The sequence below is a fragment of the Hyaena hyaena genome, unplaced genomic scaffold (assembly GCF_003009895.1).
Source record: "Hyaena hyaena isolate Hyena2069 unplaced genomic scaffold, ASM300989v1 scaffold_144, whole genome shotgun sequence".
NCBI lineage: Eukaryota > Metazoa > Chordata > Mammalia > Carnivora > Hyaenidae > Hyaena > Hyaena hyaena.
Window position 1 is genome coordinate 3,026,543 of NW_024080776.1, and position 16,165 is coordinate 3,042,707.

Genomic DNA, 16,165 nt, shown 5'->3' on the forward strand with positions numbered 1-16,165 from the left:
CAAAATCGTTCTTATGTCAAAGAGGCATATTTTAAGGTGACATATCCCAGTTTTCTTCATTATTTTTCTGAACCCTTTGAAGGCTGCAAACATCGTGACTCTTTAGCTCTAAGTATTTCGGCATGCATCTCTCACGAATAAGAACCTCCTCTCTCATAATCATGGTATCGTTATTATACTTAATTAGAAATAATTCCCTAAAATCTTTGTTACCTATTCCATATTCAAATTTCCCCAGTTACTCCAGGTTTTTTTTTTTAGTTTGTTTATTTATTTTGAGAGAGACAGAGAAAGCACAAGTGGGAGAGGGGCAGAGAGAGACAGAGAATGCCAAGCAGGCTCCACCGTGTCAGCACGAGCCTAACATGAGGGTTGAACTCATGAAACCCTGAGATCACAACGTGAGCCAAAACCAAGAATCAAATGCATAAACTATTCAGCCACCCAGGTGCCCCCTCCCAATTTTTTTTAACCATGATGCAGTCAAGATTCATGTTTAAATTTGGCTGTTGTTTGGATTATCTTTTAATCCAGAACAGTCTTTGTACTTTTTCTCAGTAGGAACTTTTTGAAGAGACCCCCAGGTCAATTATCTTGTAAAATATCCTGCATTCTAAACATGCACCATTATTCCTCCTGGTATTGTTCAATTTGTTCCTTCATCACCTGCATTTCCTGGAAGCAGGCAGTTAAGTCTAGGGGCTAGACTGGATTTAGGTTACACATTTTTGGCATTAGTATCTCCTGGATGATGTTATATACTTCATATTATATTCAATGAGGAGACACATAATGTCAGGTCACCCCATGACTAGTGATGCTAAGTTTGATCACTTGGTTGCAGTAGTGACAGTCACATCCTCCACTTAAAGGTATGCTTTGCATTTGCAGACTGTTAATTCAAATTATCTGTGGAGCAATACTCTGGCATCCTACAAACATCCTCTATACTCAGTAACCTTTCACCTACCATCCACTAAATCATTTATTTCATTGGGAGTTGCAGTATAGTTCTAGAGTTGTTTTTTTTTTTAATTCAGTGGCCATATTTTATTTTTTTTATTTTTATTTTTTAATTTTTTTTTTAATGTTTTACTTATTTCTAGGAGAGAGAGAGACAGCATGAGCAGGGGAGGGTCAGAGAGAGAGGGAGTCACAGACTCTGAAACAGGCTCCAGGCTCTGAGCCGGCAGTCAGCACAGAACCCGACGCGGGGCTCGAACCCACGAACCGTGAGATCATGACCTAAGCGAAAGTCGGACGCTTAACCGACTAAGCCACCCAGGCGCCCCTCAGTGGCCATATTTTAAAAAGTTTTTCTGTTATTTGTTTCTTTTTGTATATTTCTCTACCCTTTCACAATGATTTTTTTTTAAGATTTTTTTTTAAAGTAATCTCCACACCCAACATGGGGCTTGAACTCACGGCCCCAAGAAGAGTCGTGTGCTCTACCAACTGAGCCAGCTGGTACTCTCACAATGATTTATTTTTTAATACTTGCTTTCTTTTTTATATTAAGCATACCAGTTTTATACACTCTGTTTTATTATCAGTTCAGGGAGGGGAGGGCCTTTTTTTTTTTTTATCCTTTTTTCTTTTTTATCACATTATCTAATGTGTCTGTGGTAATATGCTGGATTCCCTGACATAATGTGCCCCTAATCTAAAGGCTCTGTGTTTTCTACGGTCTTAGAAGTTTCATTATTCTCAGAACATGGACCTCTCCAGGGTCAGATTCCCTTGCTGCTCTGATGTCTCTCTTCCTTTATGGCACAAAAGAAATTCTTGACTTTGGGGACTTTGAGTTTCCTGTGGGTTTTACTATTTTTGGACCACTTCATGTTAATTTCTTGACTTTCCCTTTGTACAACAGGAGGGGAGGAGTTTTATTACCTATGCGAGGGCAGGAGAAATTCACTGGATCTGCCCAAGGTTGAGGAACTAGAAATAAGCCCTCCTAAAAAAATCCATGTGCCCCAAGGGTTCCACATAGGCCTTGGGAAGCAGCCAGGAAGTTTGCACCTACCTGGACCCACAGGTAGAAAAAGTAAAAAAGGTAGGGATGGGCCCAAACTTACATCAGCTTCCTAACACAGGAGGTACAGGAAAATAACATAATGACCACCTGTGTATATGGATGAGTCATGTAAAAAAATAAAATTTCTATTCTGTTGCTGTACCCTCTCCAATTGCATTACCCTCTCTGCCAGAGGCAAATGCTCTCCGAAATCTTACTCTTTATCACTCCTAAGTATATCTTTATTACATATGTATGTATCCCTAAGCAATATCCCACTTCTACTGTCTCTAGTCTGACTCTCACCCTCAGTACTTCACCAAGACTGTTCAAGGTGACCAATGACTTAAATGCTAGCAAATTCAAAGGATATGTCTTTTTTTAAAAATGTTTTTAATGTTTATTCATTTTTGAGAGAGAGACAGAGATCGAACACAAGTGGGGGAGGGGCAGAGACAGAGAGGCAGACACAGATTCGGAAACAGGCTCCAGGCTCTGAGCTGTCAGCACACAGCCCAATGCGGGGCTCGAACCCATGACCCGTGAGATCATGACCTGAGCCGAAGTTGGACGCCCAACCTACTGAGCCACCCATGAGTCCCTCAAAGGATATTACTATGTCCTCCTCTCACCTACCCTTTCTGCAGCTCTCCTGATACTTCCTCCTCTTCAGTCCTTCCTAGGCTTCCACCCCCTGGTTTTCCTCACCCCTCAAGCCACCCTAGTCTCATCTTTGCTGCTGCTCCTCCTCTGCCCTACCTCAAAATGCTGGCGTGCCCATGGCTCAATTTTGTTCTTCTAGATCTCATTCAGCTCAAGGACAGCAAATACATTTACGTAAATACTACATCTACATAAAATGGCTACCGAATCTCTATCTCTGGCCTTGATCTCTCCCTGAGCTCTTAGCTTGCATATTCACTGCTCACTTGACACTTATACTCTGAAGTCTTGCAGACATCTCAGACTCCACATGACCAAAATGAAACCCTTGACTTACCCCCCTACCTGTTTCCTTCACAACTCGACTCCCCTACTTCAGGAAATAGTTCATCATCTATCTACCCAATTGCTCTAGCCAAAAACCAGCAATCAGGCATGATTACCCCTTCTCCTTTACCCCCATATCCAGCCCTTCAGCGAGACCCATTCATTCCATCTCCCAAACTGTAAGTCAGTCTCTTGGTTACATTTCCATTATCACTACCCCAACCTAGGCCAGCATAATCCTTGCCTACTAAATGATCCATCCCACTCCCAGTCTTTCCCCCTTCAATCAGTTCTCCATACATCAAGTCTGATAACATCAGTCAAATCAAATGTTAACTCAGATCTTGTCACTCCTCTGCTTAAAATTATTTAATGACTTCTCATTAGAATAAAAGTCAAAATTATTACTATGGGCTAGAAGATGCTACATGTTCTCACCCCACTACCCTTCTCCTCTTGCTTTCCAACCACACTAGCTTCTTTCAGTTCTTCAAACAAGATCAAGTTATTTACTGCCGCAGGCCTTACACAGCATTCTTAGATCTTAGTCTAGGAGGCTCCCCACCATCCTGCCCTCCATTTTGATGTTCCTTCTTGTTCTCTAGACTTGGGTTAAGTATCACTTCAAAGATTTCTTCCCTGTCCACTTTATCTAAAGTAAGTTCCTCCATTATTTTCTATCTCAGCTCTTAGTTTCCCTCAGAGCACCTACCACAATTCCTAATTTATTTGTTACTTCTTTGTGTCCCCTGTTCATGTTAGAAATGTTAGGTCAGGAAGGGCAAGAATTATGCCTCGTTCACTATTATCTTTACCACCCAGGTACCATGCCTACTACGTGGTAGACAATAAATATCCAGGTAATCTGTGTCTCCTAGGCACTTGAAACATAGTTCCTCATTTAAACTTCGCAATAACTCCGTGAGGGAAAAAGCAGGCTCCTCACTGTGCAGAGGAAATCGAGTCCAGTTTCTAACCTGCCCAAGGTCACTGAGCTAGTGACTGAATAAGTCGGGATTGGAACCCACGTCTGTAGGAACCCCGCAGTACTCGGTCTCAAACACCACACTGCAGTTTCTCAGTTTTGGGGAGGCCAGTAGCACAGCACGTTTTCCGCAAAAGGCCAGGAAGAAGAAACCTCCAGGCCCGCGTGCTGGCCAAGCTCCCAGGAGCCCCAGCGCGCAGGGGTGTGGCCAGATAGGTGGGCGGTCCTAGGCTCACAAAACCGACCGGAGACTACATATCCCAAAAGGCTGCGGAGGACGCCGCGGACTAGCGGCAGCGAGGCTGGCGACAGCGTGATGACGTTCTCAGGGACGCTGGCGCGCGGGATTTAAACTGCGGCGGTTTGCGCGGCGTTAAGACTGTGTAGGATTAGCAGAACTGTGGTTGGTTGTGTTTCGCGTTTCTTTTCCCCGCGACTGCCCATGGACTCGTCGCTTCAGGCTCGCCTGTTTCCCGGTCTCCCCATCAAGATCCAACGCAGTAATGGTGAGGGGCGGGGTCGCGAGGCCAAGGACCGGTGGGCTGTGAGGTGGCTGAAATTACTGCTCCTCCCCAAATGGCAGGGCCGAGATGCTGTTAGGGATTCCCCCGCTTCCACCTGGTCTGGGTCTCTGCACTAGCATTGCGTCTATTCTACCCAGGTGCAGGGGCCTCTGTGCTGGCTGTAAGTCCCCTTCCCATCCTCGGAAGTGGGCGGGGCTCCTCCCTGTCAGAGGACCTCCCAGGAAAATTAGGGCTGCTAGATGCACTTCACTTCCAGAGTTCTCCGCTGAAACTGCCATGCTCTTGTAGGGACCGCGGCTTCCTGGCCCCTTTACTCTCCTCTAAATATTCTGCACTTTCAGTATGTCAGGCACTGAGATTCAGGGTTAATCAGAAAAGATCCCTGCTTTTCAGGAGCTTGCAACTCTGCTCTTTTTTGGTTAAGTAGCTACCAAATCTCTGGCAGGTGTAATACCCTGTCATTAGGAGAATGGTCAGACATAACCGTCTGGTGGGGAAACCCAAGGGCGCTAGAGCGCCGTGTGAGTTGAGGAACAGTACCTAAGGACTAGAGTGACTCCCCTGCCCAGACATACCTTCACCTCACTGTAGGCCCTCTTTTGAGTAGGAATGAATCCTGCAGCTCAGTTTTAAGACCTGTTCCCTGCCTACCTCACCTGGGATGTTCTAAAGGTGAGGAGCTGAATCTTTCAAAAGCCAGGAGTTGTATTTATTTCCTAGCGTTAAAAGAAAGAAAAAGGCAGCTGTTCCTTCCTTCAGGTTAATTCCACGTTGAGATCTCTGTGGGATCCTAAAAGTGAAAAAGATGGGTAAATTCTGGACTTTTTATACTCTAGGCATAATTCACAGTGCTAATGTAAGGACTGTGAACTTGGAGAAATCCTGTGTTTCAGTGGAATGGACAGAAGGAGGTGCTACAAAGGGCAAAGAGGTAAGTTCTGTGAAAATGCCTCTACCACATTTAACACCTTCCTCCCTAAAAGATCTGTGTGAAGAGGTATCTAGCTGGCTCAGTTGGTAGTGCATGCGACTCGGGGTCCTGATTTCAAGCCTCACATTGGGCGGAGAGACTACTTTAAAAACAAACAAAGGAAAAGCTGTGTGTGGAAATGGAACTTGCGAGAGCCTTGTTTCTGATGCTGCCTTGTCCTCCCTAATCTTGAACATGGTCCTCTTTGGATGCATTAGGATTTTATTTAGTTGGGCCTGATCTAAATTGAAGCAATCGATAGTTTCTGGTGTGTTTGTAGAAGACAAACTGCACAGAATCCTAAAACCTTGCTTACCTATGCTAGTTTCTGAGTGCAAGCTACCCACAATATCGGTTTGGGAAGCAAAACTAACAACCCAGTTGAGACAAAAGTATGTTTCTGAAACCCCAGATAACAGAAGGCAACTTGTTATAAATGGCACAGATGAATAGTGCTTGAGCAGCTCAGAGGTGGTAACTCATTGAGGATGAGCTTGACTGGTAGGGGCGTGGTGGGAAGGTGTAGCAGAAAACACTAGTGAAATGGCCTTCATCGGGACTAGTGAAGAAGCTTGCTCCAGGCAGTGGAAGGCTCAAGATGCTGGACAGTTGAAAAAGGGGACCAGAGGGTTATCATCTCTGGCACTAAGATATTTAAGATTTTGTTCTGTAGGTACTGAGGAGCCTTGGGGAAGATTTTGAGAAGAGGAGAGGTGTGACTAAGGCATTTATGTTTTAGAGGCATTGTGGTGTGGTAAAAAGTTCACTGGGCTAGGAGTATGAAAACCTGGATTCTATTCTGGCTCTGCTGCTATTTTGTGTTTTCAGGCATGCTTCCAACTCTTAGAAATTCAGTTTCCTGGGGCGCCTGGGTGGCTTAGTTGGTTGAGCGACCGACTTTCGCTTAGGTCATGATCTCGCAGTTCGTGGGTTCGAGCCCCGCGTTGGGCTCTGTGCTGACTGCCAGCTCAGAGCCTGGAGCCTGTTTCAGTCTGTGACTCCCTCTCTCTCTGACCCTCCCCTGTTCACGCTGTCTCTGTCTCTCTCCTATAAAATAAATAAATTAAAAAAAAAAAAGAAATTCAGTTTCCTTACCAAAAGAATGAGGATGATAATGATATCTGCTTAATACGGTTTTTATGAGGATTTATCCAGCAGATACTTTGGTACTGGTTCCAAAATGCCAGACAGGATACTGCAGTGAATAAGACAGACCTGGACCCTCTTTCATGGAACTTAATGAAATAACACATGTAAAGGACTTGCCTAGCATAGTGCCTTATGGTAGGTAAGCAGATATTTAGTGGTATGTTTTAGAAATAAAAGGATTGAATACTTTACACTATCTGCTTTTAAATCAAGAGATTCCTAAAATTCTCTTCAACCAGCTATTAGTAGTTCCTTGTGATTTTTGTATGCTGATTTTTGTTGTTTGTTTACAAATATAGTTCTTGTTGGGTCTCATACCAGCTCAGATACGGTGTTTGGAATAAGGTCTAAACTTCTTCGTGAGGCATTCAAGGCCTTTTCAGGATATGACCCAGTCGACTTTTTTCTTTGTACCACACACTCTTCCAAAGTATGCTGTGTCAGGGTCAAATGCATCAGGTCCCCACTCTGTGGCCATGCCTACTGCCTTGCTGCCTTCACACAGTCACTCTTTTTACGCCTTCCCCCTGGGATGTTTGCCCTGAATCATCAGTGTGAGAGTTGATGTCAGAACTACGGTTAGAATACTGATCTATATTGTCTGTTTTCTATGGTTGAAGTATAGGAAATGGGAGGAATGTGTAGTAAGGGTCTATAGCTGTCCAAGAAACGGGGACAAAAGTGTGGTTATTAAAGTACTTGCCAGCTTTTGCTTTTGGTAATTCTGTCCTTTGATAATTCTATCCTGTGCTGGTTTGGTTTCTAGCCTTCTGTGCATATGACTTTTCCGTTAGAATATGAGCTAACTGGGGACATCTGGGTGGCTCAGTCGTTTAAGCATCCAGCTTTGGCTCAGGTCATGATCTTGCTGTTTGTGAGTTCAAGCCCCATGTCTGGCTCTGCCCTATGGTGCAGAGCCTGCTTGGGATTCTCTCTCTTTGCCCCTTCTGTGAGCTCTCTAAATGAATGAATGAATGAATATATACATACATACATACATACATACATATACAAACAAAAAAGAAAAAATAGGAGCTAACTGAAGGCAAGGGCAGTATATATGCCTTAATTCATCTTTGAATACCTTCCTTCTATTGCCTTAATTATGCCTAATGAATGTTTAAATAACCTAATTAATACGTATAGGTTGCATATGTAGGACATAAAGCTTTTACTCTGCGGTACATGCTTGAGCTCTGAAACCTTTCAAAATTGGTTGGTACTATTTTGGTGTGTTTGAAGTGCTGTGAAGTACGCTGATGAAGTTTGAGTTGCTCCTGGAGGGCTCTAGTGATGTAAACCTAGAATTGTGACCTCAATTGCAGGCATGAGCAGGAAGTTATTACTGGGGAAGAAGTTTCTGGGCCCAGTAGAAAATGTAGGTAGACTTAGGGTTAGGTAGCAGCTCTCGGGAACTTGTCCCTACCCATAAGATCCTGAAGGGCCTTCCATTTTGACTATCACCGGGACAGTTAGAACTTGTTTCCTCCTCTGTGTCATCCAGCAAGAGGTGCTCAGGGCACTGTGCCCAGCAAGACCCCACTACCCAGCAGAACAGTAGGGGAACTAAGTGGCCTAGATCTACTGTGGACTACCTGACTGTTTGCCTGTCTGTCTGTCCTCCTCTTTACCTCATTCTCATCACCGACATCTACCATTGGCTTGGCAATCAGAAACCAACATTCATCTAGATGGTAAAGCAGGACTAAGGGCTATGTGTTTATAGTTGTTGGTATGTGGTGAAACTTAAAGTTGGTAAAGTCTGAATCTAGGGGTAGCATTGGTTACAGGGATGCACTTGGGTTGAAGAAGCTATGTTGTTCCGATGAAACTTTTTACTTGCTCTTTGCAGATTGATTTTGATGATGTGGCCGCAATAAACCCAGAGCTTTTACAACTTCTTCCCTTACACCCAAAAGACAATCTGCCCCTGCAGGAGAACGTAACGGTCCAGGTAGGTGCTTGTCATGTGTCTGAGCCAGTGCCCCAGATGATATGCTTGGCTTGTTGGCTTTTGATGATTTTCTGGAACTGCCTAGGATTTCCGCATAACACACAGACCTAAGATAGGTCCTTGAAAATTGATAGGAACCATATATTATGATGTTTTTGTTTTTATTTTTCAGAAACAAAAACGCAGATCAGTAAACTCCAAAATTCCTGCTCCTAAGGAAGGTAAATGGATTTTTACTGGCCTATCATCATGGGGTTTGAGCATAATATTCCTGGGGCACAACAAGCTGTGAAATAGACTCATTGCTCTACTTTAGCATGTGGCTCTATGTGAGCTGAGTCATGCTCTGTCTTCTAAGTATCTTAATAAGGAAGAATCTAACCTACAGGGAGGGAGAAATAGATTTTAGTCAAAAGGTACAAAGTTTCAGTTATGAGAAAAAAGTAAGTTCTGGAGACGTAATGTACAACATCTAGCTGTGATGAACAACACTGTATTGTATACTTAAAATTTTACTATGAGGGTGGATCTTATAATAAGTACCCTAACCATAAAACAAAAATAAACAAAATACAAAACAAAGAGAGTAGGAACAAACCTTAGGAAGTGATGGGTAAGTTTATAGCATTGATTATAATGATAGTTTCTTGGGTGTTTACTTCTCTCCAGATACATCGAGTTAAACACACTAAATATCTACAGCTTTTGGTATTTCAGTCATACTTCAGTGAAGTGCTTTTTTTTTTAATTTTTAAGTTTATTTATTTATTTTGAGAGAAATAGGAGAAATAGAGACGGTGTGAGCAGGGGAGGGGCAGAGAGAGGGAGAATCCCAAGCAGCCCCATACCATCAGTGCAGAGCCAGGCGCGGGGCCGGAATTCATGAAACCCAAAGATCATGATCTGAACCGAAACCAAAAGTCAGACGGTTAACTGACTAAGCCACTCAGGTGGCCCATCAATAAAGTGCTTAAAAAAAAAAAAATCCAGGGGTGCCTGATTGGCTTAGTCAGCTGAGAATCTGACTTCAGCTCAGGTCATGATTTCATACCTCGCGAGTTCAAGCCCCACATGTCAGGCTCTGTATTCACAGCTCGGAACCTGGAACCTCCTTTGGATTTTATGTCTCCCTCTCTGTGCCCCTCCCCTGCTTGTGTTCTGTCTCTGTCTCTCTCTTTCAAAAATAAATAAACATTAAAAAAATAACAATAATAAATAAAAAGAAAAATCCAGCCTACAGCCCTTAGGCCAACTTCTCAGGAGCCTGGTGCATTTGAGAAATTTGCCAAATGGCCTAAAAGTTTTTCCTGTAGAATCCAGAGCAATAATCAGCCACTAATGTGCTTGTTTTTCTTTCCTCAAGGGAACAGTGTGCCTTGGAGTGAGGTAGTGAGCAGGCTGTAGGAAAAGCTAGGTCTCAGCTGTTTAGAAGTATATTCAATGGTGCTAGGGAGATCTGGGGGTGGGGTGGGATGAGTAGAATAATCATATTGCCTTGAAGTCTAGGAGAAGGTTGGACTTTCTCTGCAAAAGTAATCAGTGTAAACCTACTCTAACTATAACAGTCTGTGACTATAGGGGGTGGGGTGGCTGTAGGTGCAAACTGCCCAAGAAATCCAACTTATTACTCAGAGCCAGCTATACCTTGCAGTCTGCATGGCCTATCACCAGCCAGGGGTTATCACTGCCCACAGCTACCACAAGAGCCCAGAAACTACTTGGCTGGAGTTTCAGGATTTGGGGAGCCCAGGTGGAAGGTGGTGGGATTGCAAGCTCGGGCTGGGTCTGAATGGTGTGGTGCTGGCCCTCTTACTAGCTGTACTGTAAGGACCTGCAAGAGAAATGGGAATGGTCTTACTTCATATGCATGTCCTCACAAATCCTTTGGGAAAAGGAAAATTATAATAATTTATGCTCTTAATGAAGACATGGATTATACAGAGCTATCAGATCAGCCTAAACTTAGGAGACTCAGAAATTTAGTACAAGTTGATGTTTGCCTATATTATACCGTGTGTGTTTTTTTTTTTAAGTTTATTTAAAAAAGAGAATGCGTGGGGGTAAGTGGGGGAGCAGAGAGAGGAGGGGACAGAGGATTTGAAGCAGGCGCTATGCTGACAGCAGAGCCCAATGTGGGGCTCGAACTCACAAACTATGATATCATGACCTGAACCAAAGTTGGACTTAACTGACTGAGCCACCTAGGCGCCCCATACCATGTGTTCTATTTCCAAATTGCTGACTTGCTTTATAGGTGATGGAGGGGAACTATATAAATGGGTAGAAATGAACAAGAATTCAAGTATAACTCAATTGTTTCTTGTAGTTAAGCATTCTTTTAAGGTTCCAGAAAATCAATGTAGCTGACCCACGTGTTTCTGATGATGTGGCCCAGGTCTGGCTCTATAAAGCATCCTGGAGCAGTGGGAAAAGCCCAGACTTTGGAATCTAACAGTCTTAGGTTCACATCCTGGCTCCAACACTTACTACAATGTGCAAGTTGCTTAATTTCTCTGAGCCTTATTGCCCCCTTCCATCAGATGGGAATACTGATATTTACCTTATAGTGTTGTTTTGGAGTATGGGAAGATTGTACAATGGTAGGTGTTGCTGCTGTTAAGGTTAAATTTGCTTTTTTCCAGGGATTAGGTCTGTCTCTTCAGAAAGGATTTCAGATTGACTGTAGATCTCTCCATTTACTCAGAACAGATGCTCTTGTGGGAGACATCCTTGCCCTTGCGAGCTCTCACATTGACAGAATGGGGTCACTAGTACTTGGCCTTTCTAACTTTTCCTTTCCTTGGGTGGCAGGAGTGGGAAGTTGGGCTGTTTTCCTGGTGATCTGGACCCATCCCACCTTATACAGAATCTTCGAGGGTTGCCCCCTAGAGGCCCCCAGTGGCCCTCCTGATCATACTGCACTGACTGGTTGCTGCCCTTGGTTCTTCAGGTCTCCGAGGCCGCTCCACCCGAATGTCCACTGTCTCAGAGGTTCGAATTACCAGTCAGGAGAATGATATGGAGGTGGAGGTACCAGCGTCTACAAATTCCCGCAAGCAGTTTTCAGTTTCCAGTGAGTAATGAATTTGTTTTTCCTGTTTGAGGCTCTGCAGCAACTCCACGTATATTGCCCTGTCCCTGTTCTGAAATATCCTGAGATTCCTATACTCCCCTGGCTTCAATTCTATCTGCCCCCACCCCATCCTCCATTATTTGGAAATCATTTTAATTTTATTCTTTTAATTTTATTGAAACATTATGCACATACACACCCAGAAAAGCAACCATATCATTGAGTATCATTCACAAACGGAACACACTCACGTAACTCACACCCAGATCAATCAAAGCATTATGAGCAACCCAAAAGTCCCCCTCAAGCTCTCTTCCGGTTCATAAACCCCTAACGGTACTGATAATCTTGACTTCTGATACCATAAATTAGCTTTTTTCCTTTTTGGAGTTTGTATAAATAGAATTTGAAAAATATTTTTATTTGTTAACTTTTACTAGATAAAGCAGATACGGATTGTGTAAGATATACAATCATTACATCTTACATGTATCAAATTTGGCTCTAATAGAATGAATGTAAACAAAAGAGTCACAACCAGGTATGAGAAGTAGTGAGTTGTCATGGACTGTACCTTTCTGGGGTTGAATCAATATGTTGTTGCTCACGTTCCTCTTAGTCCTGGCCTTTCAGTCTTTGTCCCTGTTAACCCAGGTTCCAAGGCTTGGAAGTCTGGCTTTTTTTCCCAAATAAGTAGAAAGCCCTAGCCTGAGAACCCAAGCTTGGATCAAGCCTAAAGTCTTTAGGCCTTTAGAGGCTTTCCCTTTGTGGCGAAGTCCATGCTGAGCTACTCACCCTCTAAGATACGTATTCTTTTTTACTTAAAGATTTTATTTTTAAGTAATCTCTATACCAAACCCTGAGATGAAGAGTCACATGCTCTACCAACTGAGCCAGCCAGATGCCCTACCCTATAAGACCTTTGATCCCAGGAGCCAGCCCCTGTAGAGACTGGTTGGCTTCAGGGTTTGGGCTGAAGTGAAGGGAAAAGCCCAAGCTCTGCTCACACTGTGGGAGCCTGAGGCCTTGCTATGCTAGCAATCAATTACACTCCTCCTGGCCCATGACCTGTTGGGGCTCAGAGGAGCACAGCTCTGGTATGCCTGCCTGCTTCTCCAATGACTCTTGTTCCCTGACAGCTGGACCCCCTAGGCCCTCCTGCCCTGCAGTGGCTGAAATACCATTGACGATGGTCAGCGAGGAGGTAGAAGAGCAAGTCCATTCCATCCGAGGCAGCTCTTCTACAAACCCTGTGAACTCAGGTAGATGAGTTGAGCTGTCTGATGCCCTGCTCCTAGTGCAGGACAGGCTGTTATATCCTGTCCCAAACCTGGCCTGCTTTGGCACCTGAGTTCAAACCATGTTTGTCACATGGGGGCATGTTTTCCTGTGGCCATTGCAGCAGTCTTTTTTTTTTTTTTTTTTTTAACTTTTATTTATTATTAAGAAACAGAGACAGAGCATGAGCAGGGGAGGGGCAGAGAGAGAGGGAGACACGGAATCTGAAGCAGGCTCCAAGCTCTGAGGTATCAGCACAGAGCCCAATGTGGGACTCGAACTCGCAAACTGTGAGATCATGACCTGAGCCAAAGTTGATGCTTAACCAACTGAGCCACCCAGGTGCCCCTGAAGCAGTCTTTCACAAGAGGTGACCCTGTTCCCCACCAGCTGGCCGGAGCCCTCTCAGTTGAGGTGTTGCCATAGCTCAGGTCTTGGCTAACACCTGAAGAAAAGCTCAGAATGCCCATCAAGATCAATCAGGGATGGTATCACCTCTTGTGGTTGTTGAGAAGATGCCACAGAGGCATGGAGAGAACTTGGGTTGGGCCTAGAGTGCTTGTGCAGGTCTTTACTTTGCAGGCTTGGCCATCCCAAGAGTCCTATCCGTTGCTTCCTCTCCTTGCATACGGTGGTTTAAGAGCAAGGGTCTAGGCAAGGCCTAGTCCTGGGAAAGGCCCATGACTCAGGAGAGCTGGAGAAGAGTAGGCTGGCTGGCCTAGACAGGTAAAAGCAGGCTTTCTTCCCCCGCCACCGCAGTTCGGAGGAAATCATGTATTGTGAAGGAAATGGAAAAAATGAAGAACAAGCGAGAAGAGAAGAGGGCCCAGAACTCTGAAATGAGAATAAAGCGAGCTCAGGTACTTTTCTTAGGTCAAAGGTTTTTGGACAGGCATTCTTAATTGCAACCTTACCAGCAGCAGAGATACAGTTGGACCCAAGCATTTCTCAGGCTCCAGTTCTGATATCCAGGAAGTTTAACAGGTTTTTCAACAGGATTCAGAGAACAAATCAGATATTTTTCTGAAGTCCCTTAGGTGGGGAATATTTCATGCTAATCATCCAGTAGGCACACCCATCACAGTGCAGTGGCCAACGGAGCTGCTAGGCAGAGCTGCCTGCTTTCCCCCCAACCCCTACCTCCTAATTGTGTGTGTTGGGGGGGAGAGAGGATTTGCAGTAAAGTCCCACTTTGGAGCACTTTCCTTCAATTGGGTTAATTGCTCCAGGGAATCTCAACCTGCTGGTCTCCTAGGAAGGAGACAGTGGCCCTCATCCTAGTTCCTAGAGTGGTTGGATGCACGCCTACCACCCTCCCACTCCCTACCACCAGTCTCTGTTCCCAGGGCTTTTGCTCCTGAGTTCTCAGCCTACAGCCAGGGTGGGAGGAAGTGAGAAGTGGGAGGGCTTTGTCAGCTGAAGGGCTATGTGCATATAAAGACCTATTGTTGCTGCTTTAGCACTGAGCTCTGAGAGCATTTACCTGTCACCAGCCAGTCCTTTTTTGCCCTTGTTCCAAACAGGAATATGACAGCAGCTTTCCAAACTGGGAATTTGCCCGGATGATTAAAGAATTTCGGGCTACTTTGGAATGTCATCCACTTACTATGACTGATCCTGTAAGTAAACCCAAAGGGCTTCTACCTCTCCTTCCTGAGTAGGTATACAATTGAGAGACAGATCTCTTTAGGGATGTGAGAGCCTGCAAGAATCTCCACTTACCCTTGAGGATATTTTTAATACCCTTTGGTGGGCTGGGGCTAGTGAGGCTGGATGGGAGAGTCTGAGCTGCATAAACTCTCACCCTCCTCACTTCCATAAGGTGGCTAGATCCTTACTAATAATCATGGAAGTAGCACTGAAAGCTATAGGCAGCAGGGTGAGAAAACTGGGAAGGAAATGCTGCCTGTGCTCTAGAGTAACTAATGGTGGAGGTGGGGTCCCAGTGTTAGGTCTTGACCCCTGAGTGAACCAGACATGGGATTGGAAGAGGAAGAGTTCTTTCAGTATTGCTCTGACCTTTTTGTGGTTGGTTGTCTTCGCTCATCTTTTTGAAGATCGAAGAGCACAGGATATGTGTCTGTGTGAGGAAACGCCCGCTAAATAAACAAGGTAAGCCCTGATCAGTCAGAAGGAGGCTTTTGACTGACCGACATTCTCCATGTCCAGGGATCATCCCCTGAAATACTCTTCTTCTGCAGAATTGGCCAAGAAAGAAATTGATGTGATTTCCATTCCCAGCAAATGTTTCCTCTTGGTCCATGAGCCCAAGTTAAAAGTGGACTTAACAAAGTATCTGGAGAACCAAGCCTTCTGCTTTGACTTTGCATTTGATGAAACAGCTTCAAATGAAGTTGTCTACAGGTTAGTTTCTTGACTCTTTTATTTTCCTTTCCCCAGCTTTCCTCTTTTCAATATGGGATATCGTACTACTCACAGCCACACTGAACTCCGAGGCCTTTCTTGGCCTCCTCATATTATCTTTGGATCAGCCATTACAGAGCTGGCTCCTGGCACCAAGAAGGCCCAGTTTGGGCTTGTCACATCCCATTTTGCATCTTTAGCAGCCCATCCTCACATGGATCACAAGTAAGGTATTACCCATTGTACTCTCTGAGGCTGGGCTGGGCAGGCTATAAGTGTTCTTCCATTGTCTTATGCAGCTACTCCATTATCCGCTGAGCTTAGCAGAATCAGCAAACACTAGGACCGCTCTGTTTAGTACAGCACCCACTAGCCTCATGTGGCTATTTAAATGAAAGTTAAATAAAATTAAGAATTCAGTTCTTTTTTGGGGCATCTGGGTGGCTCAGTCGGTTGAATGCTGACTTCGGCTCAGGTCATGATCTTGCGGTCCGTGAGTTTGAGCCCTGCATCGGGCTCTGTGCTGACGGCTCAGAGCCTGGAGGCTGCTTCAAATTCTGTGTCTCCCTCTCTTTCTGCTCCCCACTGACTCGCACTCTGTCTCTCTCTGTCTCTCAAAAATAAATAAACGTTTAAAAAATTTTTCAGGGGGCGCCTGGGTGGCTTAGTCGGTTAAGCGTCCGACTTTCGCTTAGGTCATGATCTCGCGGTTTGTGGGTTCGAGCCCCGCGTCGGGCTCTGTGCTGACTGCCAGCTCAGAACCTGGAGCCTGTTTCAGTCTGTGACACCCTCTCTCTCTGACCCTCCCCAGCTCACGCTGTCTCTCTCTCTCTCTCTCTCCCCTAGAAATAAAAATATTAA

The 16,165-nt window shown here is 44.6% G+C and overlaps 1 protein-coding gene across 5 annotated transcripts in view; it reads left to right on the top strand.

Annotated features, from left to right (window-relative positions):
• Positions 1-4,354: 4,354 nt before the first annotated feature.
• The window catches only part of KIF2C (kinesin family member 2C), a 21,365-nt gene continuing 9,554 nt past the window's right edge, over positions 4,355-16,165 (top strand). For 2 of the 5 annotated variants that reach the window (XM_039238679.1, XM_039238683.1), the window contains exons 1-10: positions 4,355-4,498; positions 5,353-5,447; positions 8,488-8,589; positions 8,762-8,810; positions 11,540-11,662; positions 12,802-12,924; positions 13,700-13,800; positions 14,464-14,559; positions 14,998-15,052; positions 15,142-15,304. In XM_039238679.1, the coding sequence (XP_039094610.1) occupies positions 4,435-4,498; positions 5,353-5,447; positions 8,488-8,589; positions 8,762-8,810; positions 11,540-11,662; positions 12,802-12,924; positions 13,700-13,800; positions 14,464-14,559; positions 14,998-15,052; positions 15,142-15,304 (971 nt within the window). In that variant the 5' untranslated portion in view covers positions 4,355-4,434. Of the gene's footprint in view, positions 4,499-5,352; positions 5,448-7,996; positions 8,330-8,487; positions 8,590-8,761; positions 8,811-11,539; positions 11,663-12,801; positions 12,925-13,699; positions 13,801-14,463; positions 14,560-14,997; positions 15,053-15,141; positions 15,305-16,165 lie in introns of those variants that run through there. The other 3 variants (XM_039238680.1, XM_039238681.1, XM_039238684.1) reach the window with 3 other exon arrangements.